Here is a 15760-nt window from a genome sequence, read left to right as displayed (position 1 = left end):
GGGGCGCGCTGCCGGAGCTCCGCTTCCCCGAGCGGCGGCGCAAACGATCCCCACGATCCCCCCGCTGCGCCGCCGAGCCCGAGCGCGCCCCCGCCGCCGCCGCCAGCACGCGCCGCCTCCCGCCGTGCGCGCCCCCCGCCGCCGGCCCAGCAGCAGGAGGAGGAGGAAGAAGCGCCCCCTCCACGCCGCTCGGCGCCGCCGGCTCGCGCACGCGCAACCCCCCCTGCCGGCGGGGGCGCGCACGTCGCTACGCACTCTTCGGGCGCCGGCGCGGCCTTCAACAGGTGAGCGCGCGGCCCCGCTCCGCCCCGCCCCTCTCACGGCGCCGCCTCACAGCACGGCTCCGCTCCCGTTCGCCGCACAGCTTCCCCTCCCGCTCTCTTTTTTCTTTTTTTTTTTTTTTTTTTTTTTTTTTTTTAATTTTCTTAATTCCCCTCCTCAGAACGCCGCCTCCATTCACGATTAGGGGATGGGGACCCAAAGGCCGGGTCTGTTCGGGGGCAGCCGTGAGGTAACAGAGGTGCCGGGCCGCCCCGCAGCCTCTCTGCAGATCGCGTTTGCTTTTCTCGCTCCCTCCGTTCTAAGGTGCGTTAGGGATACGGGAACCACCACAAAGATCCGTATCTCCCACAGATCCGTGACCAAACGCCTCTGAAGTTTTGTTTTGTTTTTCCTTTCCTTCCCCCTCAGGACAGGCAGCACTTGACTGTTATTTGACTTCAACGAAAAAAAAAAATACAAATCATTTTATGTTCTACAACGTACAGACCCGTCATACCTATTTGTGAGCCGGATCCCACACCGCGCGGGTTCGGGTTACGGTGTGGCTACGACCTCCGCAGGCCCAGCATCGGGGCTCCCACACGCGCCCCACGGCTGAGGACAGCCGAAGGACCTCACGCAGCTCCGCACACCGGGCGCCTCGCTCCGCCCTGACCGGGAGAGCGCCGCCACGGGGAGAGCGGGAGGGCGCCCGCTGCGCGAGCGGTGATTGGGCGAGCTGGAGAGGGCGGGGCGAGGCGGAAAAAATCTCCCAATCAAATACAGGGGAGGTGGGACTTAAAGGGACGTACTGAACGAGGATTGGCTGTTCCGGAAGCAGGGCGGGGCTAGGGCAGCGCGCGAAGACTTGAAGAGGTTTCTTACGCGGCAGCGCTGCGACTGCGTCAGACCTGGGTCATGGCGGCTGCTCCCTCTGAGGTGAGTTCGTACCGTTCCGCACGTTTGGCTGGCGGCTACCGGGGGCCTCACAGCTCCCGTGACCGCGGCGCGGTGGAGGGTTGGGATGGGCACCGAGCGAGACGGCGGCGCCTCCTCAGCTGCCTGTGAGCTGACTCACACCGCCGACTCCCCGCCTCGCTTCAGAACTGCACTTCCCAGCATGCTCAGCGGCGGCGCTCTCTTCCGCCTCGCGATGCACTCTGGGAAGCTCATAGCAGCCTATCTCCGCGCGCGCAGGAGGGAGGGGCGCGGTCTGGCCTGGCGGCGCAGTGCACGAAGGGAGGGCGCGCGGGCGGTGCCGCCTTTCGGATGGCGCCTTGTGCCCTCTTTGAGGCGCGTCGCTCACAGGGGGGATCGGCCTGAGCGCCGTTTGCCTTGTTTTGTCTGTGTGCGAGGTCACCTGAAGCACGATTAGATACCAATAAAGATTGACGGAGTGTGTCAATAAGTGTATAAATAAATGAGCGCCAATAACGCGTGCGTGATCCTATGGAAGAGCTCAGCCAAGGCGTCGGGGTGGATTTAGGCCCCAAGAGCCGTTCGTGCATAAACGCGGTGCTCAGAAAAGCTGCCCTTTGCTTTGTAGCTGCAACCAGAAGAGCTGGATGTGGCTGTGCTGAAGGCCCACGGCAGCGGCTCAGGCAGCGACTCAGACAGCGGGCAGGGCAGCACTGAGCCCCCTTCACCGGGCCGGCCGCCCACCGGCACCGTGTGCCCCCAGGATGCAGGTCTGTAATGGGGCTGCCGAACTTCACACAGGGCTGCCTGGGTGGTGGGGATCTGCTGGGCTGCTGTACAAGGCTAAAGTGCTGCTTTTGTTGCTTAGGATGTGGCCAGAGAGCTGCAGAAAAGGGGGTTTCGAGGTGTGGAAAGGGAAGTGGTAAACGGGCTCATTTCCTTCCTTTTTATGGTTTGCTTTACCTACTGCGGTTTTATTATTTCAAATTAGTGATTTATCAGTGAAGGATTTTCAGTTTTGCCTTTTTTTCCAGCCTTTTGAAGAGGCTGGAGAGGTGGATTTTGAATATTTGATTTTATGCTGGTACAACCAATGTCAACGGTTACAGTCATTGACTTCTATAAAATTTAACATTTGTAGCTTTATATGTAACCAATTGCTTGTTAACTAACCAGTGGAATGTACTTTTCCATAGCACACATCGCTTCTTTTCTTTTAATATAATTTGTCAGATTCAGAAGAAGAGATTTTTGTAAGCAGAAAAGCAAAAGGCAAGAAGGTGCTTCAGGACAGCGAAAGTGAAGATGGAGAGGATGGTGACTGTTCTGTGCAGAATGACACTCTGGGTGGAGACACAGAAAATGGAGAGGAAAAAGAGGTCACTGCCCAGAAAAACAAGAAATCTCGGATTCGCCAGGCTGTGCTGGACAGCGATGACAGTGACACTGGTGACAATTTGCAAATTGAAAATCTTGACACGAGCAGGAAGTCTGTCTTGTCTGAGAATGAGCTGAGAGAGGAGAGACCACCGAAATCTGGGAAAAAATCCAGAAAGCATAAACACAGTCTTGAAGACGAGGCAGCTGAAAAATCTGTAGGAAAACCTAGAAGAAGAAAGGAGAGGGAGAGAAGAGCTGAGTCCATCAAACAGCTTATAAAAGAGAAGAAGCCAAGCTCGGAGGTACATGCTTTTGGCAGAAAATCTCAGATTCTTTCTGCATTAAATTACATGTATAACAGTATTATTATTTTGTTTCAATGCTTTTGCATCTTTGTGTCCTCATTACTACAACAGATAGGATATGGTATCCACAAGGACTATTGAGAGTCCTGTGTATTTTAGGGAACGCTGCTCCATGAATTTAGTTTATCTGTTCTGCAGTGCTCTGAAGTGAACATGCCTGGCTTACAGGGCACGGAAGATTCTAGGCTAAGTTTGGCATACACTTTTTCTAAGTTGACAGTAATCTTAAATGCAAGTCAAAGAACTGAAGAGGAAATCCTGGAACAAATAATTCAAATATTTTCTTTTTAGGGCCAGCAGGTGGCTGGTGGTGAGAGGTTTCCTTTTAATGACAGTGGGTGTCTTCTTGATGACAAAGAACTTTTCGATAATGGCTTAGAAGAGGAAAACGATTCCTTCCCAGGGGATGAAGAGTCAATAGAGTCAATACGAGCAGCAGTGAAAGAGAAAATAAAGAAATACAAGGTACAGCAACATAACATTGTTGGATACTAGCAGGAAGCATTTTATTTGAGCATACGTGAAACCATTTGACGATTGTACTTTTTACAGTTGTTTATAACAGGGTAAAATAGTCCTTTGTTGCAGGGTAAAATAGTCCTCAGGTTTTTGTTCTTTAAGGTAGAGGAAAGTGGTATTGGAAAGTTATAAGGCTACAGTAGAAGCTTTGGAAATCTGCCATAGTGTTACACAGGATTTGTGCTTGTTGATGAGAATGTGTGCAGATCCTGTTTTGGTGACCAGTTATGATTCTGTCATTACATATTTTGACCTGTTTGCCCTCACTGTGCCTATCTATCTATCTATCAAACAAATGGATCTCTCCTTTATGCACTGTAGAACAAAGAAGGGCTTTCTGAGGACCAAGGCTACAAATGTGTCTTTGATGATGATAATGAGGAACGTGCATTAAAAGAACCAAAAAGGAAGGTGAAGTATTCTGTTTGTTACAGTTACTCAAACCATTGGGAGTTTTTTGTGTCTTTTCAATGCTATCCAATGTTTTTGTTGGTTTGCTGTTTTGCTATTTCATTTAGTTGTTTTGTGCTGCCTCCTTGTAACTTGAAAGAGGAAAAACAGCTATTCAGAGAATAGAGAATCCCAAATTTTCCATTCTGACTTGAGATTTCTTTTCTTTTCTTAAGGAGCGGAAAGCAGCAAGGTTGAGTAAGGAAGCCATTAAACAGCTACATAGTGAGACCCAGCGGCTTATTAGAGGTACAGCTGAATTTTTTTTTAGTATGTAGTGGGATTGAAACTAGTAAGAAATTCAGGGGAGAAACAGAAAGGATTTGTCTGAAAGAACAGATCTTTCTTTTACCTGGCATTGGTTACTTAGGGTTGAAGAGTAAAAGACTGTTTTTAATCAAGGACCTTTTTAAGGGTATAAATGCCTTAGATGACTTCAATTTTTCTTGCACCTTGTTTCTCTGGTAGAATCATCTGTGTCTCTCCCATACCACATGCCTGAGGCCAAAAGTGTTCACGAATTCTACAAGCGTAGATCTCGACCAGTGTATGAAGGAAATGCCATGGCATTGCTGAAGTAAGGACTTAAACCTTCCTCATGTGTTTTCATAAACATTTAGGATATCCCAACTTAGCTTCTGGGGGATGAGCAGACTTTCTTGTGGGCTGCAGGGCTGTCTCACATGCACGCCTGCTTTTTGTGCAGTCACTGTTGCTGGTGAGCCTTGAAAAGAAACTACTTTTTTGTTAGAGTCTTCTGATGCAATAAACATCTGGAAATACCTTGTTTTCAATAACATGTAGTGAAATACTCAGGTAGGTGTAAAATCTGTTAGGAATTTGTTTATATAGAACAGTGTAGAGAAATTGTACTATGCTTTTCTCAAAATGAAGTTTTCCAGACTTTTATCCTTCACCTTTTCTTATGCATCAATGAGAGAAAATTATTTTCTTCTCTCAATTTGTTCTCAGCCTTTCCTCTCCTTTCCTGATAGCCATAGATGATGCATTTCTTCCTGCCTTCGTTAGGTCCACTAAATATCAGTTCACCCTAAATGAAGAAGCTGCAGGCACGAAGACCTCAAGCACAGACTGCAAAGATGGGCCAACAGAAGGTGATCAATCAGCAGCTAATGAGCCAGAAGCAAACCTTGGTGGAGACATGGATACTGCTGCCAGAGATCCTCTCCTTGGTGTGGGGGAGAACTTGACAGGAGACTGTGCTGAAAAGTCTGGAAAGAACACTGATGATTCTCACAGTGCTGTAACAACTGCCAGGGAAAGAGAGGAACGAGAATCAGTGCTAAGCACCGATTGCAGTGAACAGAAAGAGAGTGAAATTCCTCTACCAGTTGGAGGCAGTGCTGTTGAGCAAAGAGATGAAACAGCACCAGGCCTGGGAAACAACCAACAGGTGGGGCCTGGGTTGGCAGCGCTGCCTGAAAAAGTGAAGAAGTCCAAATTGGAGAAACTCCGTGAGCTGGGAATCGATTTGACCATCAAGCCAAGAATCTGCTCTGGCAATGAATCTTTTATAAACCTCGATGAATCTGAGTTGAATAAAGGTATGGCTTTTATTTTTGTAATACTGTCAGATCTTCTTAAGTATGCAGAGCGAAGCTGAATTGAAAAGGAAAACCTCTTGAGAAATGTTCAGGTGTCAGAGCAGAGTCAGGCATGTTTTCTTACCAATGTAGATTCTTATGTGTTTCCATTAACTGATGCTGGAAAGGGCAATTCTGATTCTTTAATATTCACGTGCTTGAAGAAATGCTTACCCCAGCTCTTTTGATGAGCCATTAGTCTTAAATATATTTGTTAACAGAAACTTAGAGATTCCTGGTGGCTGGAAGTGTACAGTTGAGTTCTTGTGAGTACATCTTACTCAGTGGGAATGTCATTTAGTACTACTTCTGCAAAAATATTCTGTCATGATTGATTATTAGTCAAATTGTTTTACAATTACCAAAATGTCCGAGGTTTACAGTTTTTAATTAATGCCTTTTGAAAAAATTTCAAGACCTGCTCTCAATACAAATTTAATACTATCAAATTCATTTAATTTGCATGCAATCAACATGTATTTAAAGATTTAGAAGCTTTGAAGGCACGTTTCTTGAAGCACACTCTTCAAACTTCGAAACCCAAAGTAGAAAGGACCATAAACATGAACATTATTCGTAAGGAAACCACGGCTGAAGGAAAGGAGGAACTAAAAGCAGACGTGGTGCCAGTAGTTTTAGCTGCAGAGAGCCTGGATGAAGCTGTGCACACAAAGCCAGGTCAGTTTGGGGGTTGTGATGATTGATTGGAAATCACCCTGTATTTTTTTTTTTTTTCCCCTTCTTCTAATGCTGCCCACAGAAAAGAGATGAAGGAATGTTTTTCTAATGTGTATCCTGTTGGTTTGGTTTGGTTTTGAAGAATCTTAATAGACCTCATAAATAGCACTGGTCAGTGTTGATCAGGTTGTCACAGTCAGATTTTTTGTGACTGCTCTGAATTTCTCCCCATCTTTACCAAACTTTTACATAGCCGTATGTGCATGCTGTTCTCCCTTCTAAATGTAACTCTCAGGCTCCTTATGAGCTATTCTTACTTCATAGATCTCTTGTGCTTCCTTAATTCTGTATTGCAGCTCCTAAATATATATATTTGCAAAGAAAAATATATGTGGAATGTGACTCTCCCAGTATCTATGAAAAGAAAAATAAATTGTTTGGGCATTCCTATGGGCATGCACTATTTTTAGCTGCTCATAATTATTTCATGTGCTACAGCACATCTGCCCATGGAAAGCATTGTCTCTCTACATTGAATTTATGGAAGCTAACTCTCCACCTCTTCCAGCTGACAATCAATGAGAACATTTGCAAATGAGTCTGTTTTAAATAGCCTTGATACGTGTGTAGTGGCACTGGATGGGATGCTTGGAAGTGGCAAAGTAAAGGATTCAGTGTAGTGCATCTGATGATGTAGGGATTCATTCACTGTCCAGGTGAAAAGCTGCAAGTGCTGAAAGCAAAACTGCAGGAGGCCATGAAGCTCCGCAGGACTGAGGAGCGCCAGAAACGGCAAGCGTTGTTCAAACTGGATAATGAGGAGCTGCTGGAGGAGGAGGAGGAGGAGGAGGAAGAGATGACAGATGAGTCTGAGGAAGAGGAGGAAGGCGATCATGAGGTCTGTGTGCAACATATCCACGTAACCCACTCTTATTCTCAGTTCTGATTCTCCTCAGTGAAAGTAGACTCCTGTACGCTACTGCTGTTGGGTGATTGCCACTAAATGTTCTTAGAAAACACCAAAAAAACCCTATGGTTATCTTGTACAGATTTCTTAGTATTTCAAACTGAGTTTATTAGTATTTATTTGCCTAAAAAGCATTAAAAGCTAACATGTACAACAATTTTTGGTGTCGCTCATATAAATGTCTGGCCTTGTTCCTAGCAGTGGACAATTTCTATGGAATGTATGCATACCTGTCTGACCTGGGGTGGAGTTTGCCACAGATTTTTGTTTTTAGAGAGGCTCAGAATAATGTGCCCATTTTGAGCACTTCTGGACTGTCTCAGAGTCCAATGGGGTATGGAAGAACTGGGTGTCGCTCAGTGTTCTCCTCCATGTGTTAGAAAAAAAGCTTGCAGGAAGGGTGACAGCTCCAAGAATAACCACAGTGTATCTGCTGTATTTGGGGATGTTCTTTAGGCTGTGGAATTTCTGCTTGATGAGGCAGAGGAAGACAATGAAGATTTGGAAGAGAAACAAGTTGAAGACGGTGACAAAGAAACTGACAGAGAGTCAATTGATGGAGAAAAGGTGGAGCAATCTGCAGACTGTGCTTCTGTTCCCAAACTGCCTTCAACTGAGTCTACGTTGATGCTCTTCAAGGACAGCTCCTCCAAAATGGGGTAAGATGACAAAACTTAGAGAATTGTTCCTGAGCAATAGATATTTTAGATGTTATAGATATCATTATGATTATCTAATAAATCTTTTGATACCTCGTTCCTTGCAATTAGGTGTGATAGCTAATGGCACTTAATCTCGTGTATGTTAACAAATACCTTTCATGTAATTAATCACAGGTACTCCCTTGCTGATGAGAAACACGAAAGTGAAGAAGCTGCAGACAAAGATCCTGCCAAGTTAGGTAAAGCAGAAGTGCTGTGTTAGCTTCATTTTTATTTTTGTCACGTGGCACATGCAGATATTTCTGTGTGGGGTTTGTTTCTGGCACTGCTCTGATCTCATCAGCTGCGCGTTCGCGTGGCGTCGCCATGGAAGTTAGGAATTAAAACTTAGGAGAGCATGGAAAAAAAAAAAAGAGGAAAGTAAAGAGCTGGGAAAAAAAATGTGAACAATCAAAATGCAGTCAGATTAAATTCAGTTTCCAAAAGTGCAATATGAAACCTTTATGGAAAACAATCCAAACCAAGCATAAAATCATGAACTCTTTGCAAGGTGTCAGTGCTGTGAAGTAGTACCTGGGGATTACTGGACCACAAAAGAGAAAATAAGCATTATATTAAACTTTCTTTTCAGAAGATGATGATTCATTTTCTCTACCAACACCAGCAAAAGAGAACAGCCACAACAGCAGCTTTGAGTTGATTGGCTCCATGATTCCATCCTACCAGCCCTGTAACAAACAGACGTCGCGTGGAGGGAACTTTTTACCTGCAGCAGGAGGTTTCAGGTCACCTTCCCCAGGTTTTTTCAAAACAAGTTTTATCAGCTCTGCTTCCAAGGTGAGGCTCCTCCTCCTGGCTCTGTCTCACATGAACACGATGAATAAATGTATTTTATCCTGCCATGTTTTTGGAAAAAATAACACAAGGAGAAGGCATCTAGCCAAATGCAATTGTATGAGTAAGATTTCAGGCAAGCAAATGTCCCTGGAGTTTAAAATGTCTCTAAAGCCTCAAAGAGAAGATGCTGTAATCTGATTTTTGATCTCTGCTTTAAATATATTTGCACAGCATTTGACTTCAGCGCAACTTGGAAATTTTTAACTTCTTTTTATCCCTAAAAATATTGTAAATGTTTTATCTGGTTCTTGCTTTTGATTTCTAGGATTGCAAAGTAATTAATTTGTTTACTTTACCTTCTTTTGCCTAGAGCTCAGGAAAGATGTCTGAGCCCTCTCTTCCCATAGAAGATTCCCAGGACCTGTATAATGCCTCTCCTGAACCAAAGAGTTTGTTTCCAGGGGCTGGAGAATCCCAGTTTCAGTTTTCTCTGGAAGATGACACCCAGAGCCAGCTGCTTGATGCAGATGGGTAGGTTACAGATGTAAAGGATGGTATTTTGTGCCCTTTCACAGAGGTAGAACATACAGGACAGCAAGATTTTGCTAACTGCAGGCTTTCTTTCAGGTTCTTGAATGTTGGACAACACAGAACTAAATACCAGTCCTCAAAGCACAGGCTGCCTCTAGCCAGTATGGATGAGAATGCAATGGATGCCAACATGGATGAATTATTGGACTTGTGTTCTGGGCAGTTCAGCAGTCAAGCCGAGCACGTGCTGAGTAGCAGCTGCAGCAAGAAACAAAACATGGAAGAACTGCTCCATCTTTGCTCTGGGAAATTTGTGACTCAGAGTATGTCCTGAATTCTGTCCCCAGCTCTGCTGCTGGCTGGGTTTCTGAGCTTTACACTAACACACGTTCCAGTTCTGGGCAATAACGCAGAACGTGGAACTTCAGAGACTTCTCAGAGCTGTGAGAATTTGTTGGTGCATGCTGGCTGTCATGTCTAAGATGTTCTCCAACATTCTAAAAGTTAAAGTGTATCTGTCTAGTAGGTTGTCACCTCACTGTTTTTCTTGTAGCAGATTCTCCAACGTGGGCATCATCAGTTTCTTCCAAGGCAGAAAAGGACAGCGACTTAGAGGATCCAATGGCAGAAGCACTGGCACTTTGTTCAGGCTCCTTTCCCACAGACAGGTTAGCATTATTCTTCAGGGATTTACAGAAGCTTGTGGTGGCAGTTGTCTCACTTCACTCGTTTTCCCCTAGGGAAGAGGAAGATGAGGAGCACGAGGAGCTTGGTGACTTTCAGCTTGTAACAGATGACAATGCTTTTGAGAGTGAAGAGGTACGAAGGTATAAAGCGAAGCAGAATGATGTGGCATTCTGACTCAGAACTCAGCTAATCATTTTTTAAATATATTTATCAATGCAAAATACAATGGCATCCAGAACAAGTTAATGGAAAAAAAGAGAGAGCAATTTAGACCATCTAAAATGTCAACTTAAGATCCAGAATAGCATAATATTAACAAAGTAAATCTTTTTTAAGTTCCCTGCTGTTTTATTCTATGTTTATGGACTGAAGGACAGAAGAAGCTGTCGTCATAAAGCAATCCACTTTTATCTAAAACTTCCTTTCCATAAACTCTCACAGGATGAAAAGAGTGGAGATGATGATGGTGAAGAAGCAGAAGTAAGTGATGAAGAAGAACTACTGAGACGCAGAGAGGGCTCGAAGAAAAAGCTGTAAGTGCCAGGGTTGTTTTTTGCACTGATGCTGCCAAACTGCACGGGTTAACAGTGCTGCTGGTTGGCTGGAGAGAATTTCCATTATAATTTCCATTACAGAGGGAAATGGAAAGGTCAGGATGAAAGCAGTGCAGGAATTTCTTCACCAAAATGGGGTCGCAGTGCATCGCTGTCATTTTCCAAGTCTTGAGGTCTTTATTCATTCTAGTAGGCAACACATCTTGGTGACAGTTATCATCTCACATTTGGCAAGCAATTGACAAGCAGTCTAGTGCATGACAATAATCTGGGGGTGTTGTGTGTTGGCAGGCTCGGTATGTAAATGTGCAAGAACTTTCAGGTCTTGTGAGTCATGATTTCTCTTTGGGAATATGTGCTGATCTTCCATCCAAAGATAGAGCTGACTTTCAGAGGACTTATGTGATGATAATTGATCTACCAAACTAAACTCTTCTACCATTCTTTGACAGAAAACTGGAGGATTTCATGGAAGATGAGGCAGAGCTGTCAGGGAGTGACGTGGGAAGTGAGGATGAGTATGATGGAGAAGACCTGAATGAATATGAAGAAGAGGTTATTGACGAGGACCTCCCTAACGAAGCGGAGTTAGAAAGTCAAGTACAGAAATTACACATGTCAGTGGCCACACTGGTGTTCATTTGTGTGCGTGGCTGAGGTGGTGGCTTAGAAGTGATGTGCACTGAGCCTCTGCCTTTTGTTTGCCCTGATAGGAAGGCAGTGCTTGATGCTGACAAGCGTGAGTTACGCCTGTACCAAGAGAGGTACCTCATTGATGGTGACCTGCACAGCGATGGGCCTGGCAGGATGAGGAGGTTCAGATGGAAGAACATAGGTGCCTTTCTGATCCGTAGGTGGGAGTTGGGATGGAAGCTTAGAGAGAAGATGTATGGTTTTTTTCTTTTTTCTAGATGATGCTTCCCAGATGGACTTGTTTCAGAGGGATTCTGATAACGAAGATGAAAATGAACAGTTTGATGAAACAGAAGTAAAATGGAGGAAAGAGAGATTTGAACGAGAGCAGTGGCTTCGTGAGCAGGTACCAGCAGGGCACCTCGTTCAGTCCTTCTTTGTAGCATTACCAGATGTGACATTCTGGGAAAAAACCCATTCATAGATTTATCTTTACAGTGGAAAGACATGGCCTACTGAAATTCCTGAATGAAGTGCTCATTCCTAATAAGAGCTCTTTCAATTTCACAAAATATCTTCTCTCTGCTACAGAAGGAAAAAAATAAAGAGCAGGAGGAGGAGGAGGAGGAGGAAGACATCGGTGAAGACAGTCAGTTCATGAAACTAGCCAAAAAAGTGACTGCAAAGTCCCTACAGAAGAGAGGTGGGCTTATCTTTTTTTTCTTCTTTTACTGAAGTGACAACCAAAGAAGAGAGCTTAACTTCCAGTCATGGTTAGCTGGTTTCCAGGGAACCAGGCTGGGGATCAGCAAGCCCCAGTACCTTGTTTTCTTACACCAGCCCAAGGTTTTGTCATTTGAGCTTCAAAAAGATGAAGACAGAAAAGCATCAATCTGCAAGCTTGCTAGTAGTTGTGTGTACTTAAGAAATACTTTGTTACCTCTGGAAAACAAGTGCTATGGAGTGAAAGTCAATTCCTCTGCATCTTTTAGTCTCATCCTTTGTCATCCTTTAAATCACAGGTCTAAGAGATGTGTTTTCTAACAGCTTCTCCAAATATCTGTGCTTAAGGAAAAACTGTAAGGTCCTGAAAATGCATTCAGGTTTTCCCCGATTGGAGTAAAAGCACGACTCTCACGTGTGCAAAATTGTCTCAAAACCAAATTTTCCCTTCTAAATGTCAATACTGATTGCCAGAGCAATCTTACCAGCTGTGCAGCTCGTGGTGTAGCTCAGTGCAGCTTGTTGGGTTTTTTCTGTCTGCAGTGTGTTGTCAATTCTAAATTCCTCTGTTTGATATAAAGTTATATTCTTCCAAACTAAGTTCACAAACTGATGTTCTCCTGTTTGTGTCTGCTAGCAAGCCCTGCAGTAGTGGTACAAGATGCAAAGCTATTGCCCACGAACCCATTTGAAGCATTCAGACCTGCCAGTGACATCCAGGTTGGTATTGGTTCTGGAAGGTGGCATTTCCAAACTGCATCTGTAGGACACTGGAGTCAGCTGAGCCTGGATTCCAGCTATGACTGGTCTGTAAGATAGGGAGGAAATAGTGGTAGCAATAACATTTTGGTACACAATATTCTTCTCTATTGAGGGTAATCTGCTGCTAGAAAGAGCTGTCTTGTTCATGTGAGTGGTTAATGCAACATTTCTTTGTTCTTCAGATTAAAAATGGGTCTCTCTTGAACAGACCCAAAGATATCCTTCAGAAACTAGCAGCAATGTCAGATCTTAACCCAAATGCGCCTCGGAACTCCAGGAACTTTGTGTTTCACACACTTTCCCCAGACAAGAATGAAGAGGCAAAGGAGAAATCAAAACATCAGGTGAAGATTTGTGTACAACTGTGCTCCAGTTCTGCAGCTTATTTGAACATGCAGACACCAAACACTGCCAGGCAGTTGGGAGCGCCGCTGTTTGAAATATTCTCTGTGATTGCCTGCAGTGCAGCAATGTGACACCAAATAATTCTGTCGTAGTTCAGAATTTAATCTTGGAGTGCTTCATGTGTGCTCTCTTCCTCTGCAGGTGACAAAAAGAGGTCCTTCTGCAGCTATAACTTCTCTTGCCAAACGGCCCAGGGTTGACAGCACGGAGCAAACGAGTCGAAGCCGAAGCATATTCCAGTACTTGGAGAGCTGAATGTTTTTGTGTAGGGCCAGAAGTTACATCTTGTCTCTCTGTCAGTTGCAGGCTGATCTGCAAATCTCTGCCAGCAATCATCAGGAAGGTAAACAAACTGCTGTACGTTGTTCTCTCTGCTCCTGCTTTCTTCTTCCCAGTGCTTTCCAAGCAGTGGTCAGGTTTGTTCCCGTTTCACTCAGCACTCCATGGCAATTGGGAGCACAAAATCCACGCTTGGTTCGGAATGAATGCAAACTTGGTCTAAGCATTAAGGCAACTTGCACAGCTGTGAGATTCTGTGAGGATGCTGTTCGTGTTTCAGTGTTACATTTTCATCTGGAAATGTGTGGTAGGTGATGCAGGAATGCTGCAGTTAGCTCGAGGCACAGATGAAGTATTTCTGCAGTGTTAGGTAAGAAGACAGCAGCGTTAATTACGTTGGGATGCACATTGTTTGCACTTAGAGCACTAAGGAGCCATGGCTTCCTTCAGTGTGTTATTTTCTGCTAAGCATTTATTAGCTTCATAAGTTCAGAAGCTCTAATTTACATTTGTAATTTATGTATTAAAAAAAAGGGCCCCAGCCTTTCATGAGGCAGCGTGACAGGAATGTCTTCCACATTTCCTTTTCATATTCATACGCATGCATGTGAGTAACAGATGTGGGAGAGGAAAAGGAGATGTGGAGCTTTACTTCTTCATTTTTGCTTTTTTTGCCCAACTGAAAAGTGGTGGAAATAATCTCAGCCCTGATTTTCACCCACGCTGTGCTCTTCCTCACAAATAATCTGTTTCTGAACAGCAAGAAGTGAAGAGCCCTCTCTGGAAGGAGGGGGTTGGAATAAAGATCCATTACTCACAGCCACTCTAAACAGTGTGAAAGAAACTTGAGGTGGAATATACAGCATTTCTGGCCTTTCTGAGGAGATGCTGAGCGTGTTGAAATTAGCTGCCATGTTATGGTAGCACAGTGGCCTGCTCTGTAGAACTAAAGGCAGCCTCCCATCCTGAGGTTGCTTGCTGTCAGAGAATTGTGTGCATTTTGTAACTGAAGCATATGCCCACCGTGTGTCATGTAAAATATTTTACTGTATATTGTGTTTATAAAGAACTTTGGTACCAATTGCAGTGCAATTTCACAATAAAACAGGTTTTTAATGTACAGGATTTTACTTGGCTGTGTGCATGGGTTTGGTTTGGTTTGTTTTTTTTCCCCAAAAAATGTTAACCTCTGTTTTCTTCTGTGGTTGTTTTGTTTTTTCTCCGTTGCTTCTCATGTATCTCATGTATCCACAGCTGAGGCCAGGGCAAGGAACAGCTGCAGTGCCACTGGAATACAACAGAACAACCCCCTGGTGTTTACTGGGGCATAAATTCTCAGATCCTCAAGTCTTTGACTTAGGTTGTCTTCTTAGGGCTAAGAACTTCATGCAAATACGTTTCTTTTTGCTGCTTCAGTGGTTTTGGTTTTGTTCCTGGATAAAACTCACCTCACCAGAGGCTCGAGGCCTGCCTGCACTGCTCAGACCTGGGTTTGAATTTGGCCTAGGTGTGGCATCTCCATCCAGCCTCTCAGAATAGCTGGGTTTGGTTTTGTTTTCCTCAAATATCCCTTGAGGTTGCACGTAGAGCAAGGCTGGAATTCATTCCAGCTGGGCAGGCTGCTCCTGGCGATGCACATGCAGTCACTTGGCTTCTGTAGAGCTCTGTGTGAGCAGAAGCTGCTTTTCAATGGAAAACAGCTCAGTGCTTTGTTTCCAGCTGGGATGGTAGCCTTGTGCCAGCTGAAAGCCCTCATACTGGGGCCAGAAGTGAGAGTGCAAAGGGTGAGCAGTGCTGCACACGGGGGCCTGAGCTGCTGAGTGCCTCGAAGTCAGAAAATGAGGAACTGAAGGTGAGGTGAGAGGGGCAGCACAAACGTTTTGTGTCAGATGGCCTCTGAAGGACGGCGTAACTGAAAGGTTTCCTAATGTACAGTTAATTCTCTGCAACAGTCGTTTGCACTGGTTTCTATGCTGTGCAAATTCAGCAGGTTTGCTGGACAGAAACGTTGAAAGCTGCAAAATTCAGCATCTTTTATTAATGTTGTCAATCTGCCCACCACTAGGGAGCAGCAAGAGAATGCTCTTCCCCGAGCAGAAGAGGAAGGGCTTACAATTAAAGCTCAAACTATACTCTGACTCAAAGGGGAATTGTTGCAGTTTTCCACGCTCTGTGATGTTGCGAAGAATTCAATTAGCCTCTTCCCTAATTAGACTTGTAATTGCTGCATTTTTGCATTAGAAGGATTTAAAAGCCCAGCTGAGGAAGAGCACCTTCAGAGGCTGTGCCACGGGGCTCTCGGTGCCCTGCTCAGCCTGCAGCAGCCGCAGAGCTGTTTGCTTTGCTGGCCCTTCTGGGCAGAGCTGACCTCCAGGAAGATTTTTTGCTTGGGCTGGAGCTGAGCAAAATACTATGGGGCCCAAAGAGCTCCAATACTGGCCTGTATTCCATTGGAAGGGTTCTGGTGATGGCTGCTCAGAATTAATATTTCCCCCACCGCGGTGTTTCAGGAGGTTGGGGTTTGTTCAGTCCTGCTGTTCCCTGC

General features: G+C 44.9%; 1 protein-coding gene and 1 long non-coding RNA gene across 4 annotated transcripts; both read left to right on the top strand.

Annotated features, from left to right (window-relative positions):
• The first annotated feature begins 229 nt into the window (after window positions 1-229).
• On the top strand, window positions 230-724 carry LOC122168616. The gene is made up of 3 exons (XR_006171293.1): window positions 230-284; window positions 443-585; window positions 691-724. It is a non-coding gene; the product is annotated as an uncharacterized LOC122168616 (long non-coding RNA).
• A 335-nt stretch (window positions 725-1059) lies between these two features.
• CLSPN (claspin) lies at window positions 1060-14335 on the top strand. 3 transcript variants are annotated; one of them, XM_042834124.1, is made up of 25 exons: window positions 1060-1200; window positions 1808-1949; window positions 2413-2861; window positions 3216-3389; window positions 3765-3854; window positions 4070-4142; window positions 4362-4470; window positions 4923-5458; window positions 5984-6175; window positions 6892-7073; window positions 7599-7801; window positions 7979-8043; window positions 8439-8641; window positions 9012-9172; window positions 9269-9495; window positions 9726-9840; window positions 9913-9991; window positions 10301-10392; window positions 10866-11030; window positions 11127-11248; window positions 11325-11452; window positions 11638-11749; window positions 12407-12489; window positions 12714-12875; window positions 13078-14335. In XM_042834124.1, the coding sequence occupies exons 1-25, from the start codon at window positions 1180-1182 to the stop codon at window positions 13189-13191; spliced, it is 3999 nt and encodes a 1332-aa protein (XP_042690058.1). In that variant the 5' UTR covers window positions 1060-1179; the 3' UTR covers window positions 13192-14335. The 3 variants fall into 3 exon arrangements, with proteins under 3 accessions (XP_042690058.1, XP_042690057.1, XP_042690056.1); XM_042834123.1 differs by having other exon boundaries at window positions 8436-8641; window positions 9729-9840; XM_042834122.1 differs by having other exon boundaries at window positions 8436-8641.
• Window positions 14336-15760: the final 1425 nt, after the last annotated feature.

The sequence above is a fragment of the Centrocercus urophasianus genome, unplaced genomic scaffold (genome assembly GCF_019232065.1).
Source record: "Centrocercus urophasianus isolate 14NV4802_14NV808 unplaced genomic scaffold, USGS_Curo_1.0 seq_43, whole genome shotgun sequence".
Classification (NCBI taxonomy): domain Eukaryota; kingdom Metazoa; phylum Chordata; class Aves; order Galliformes; family Phasianidae; genus Centrocercus; species Centrocercus urophasianus.
The sequence above is the reverse complement of the archived record's forward strand: the minus strand, read 5'-3'. Positions and strand labels throughout refer to the sequence as shown.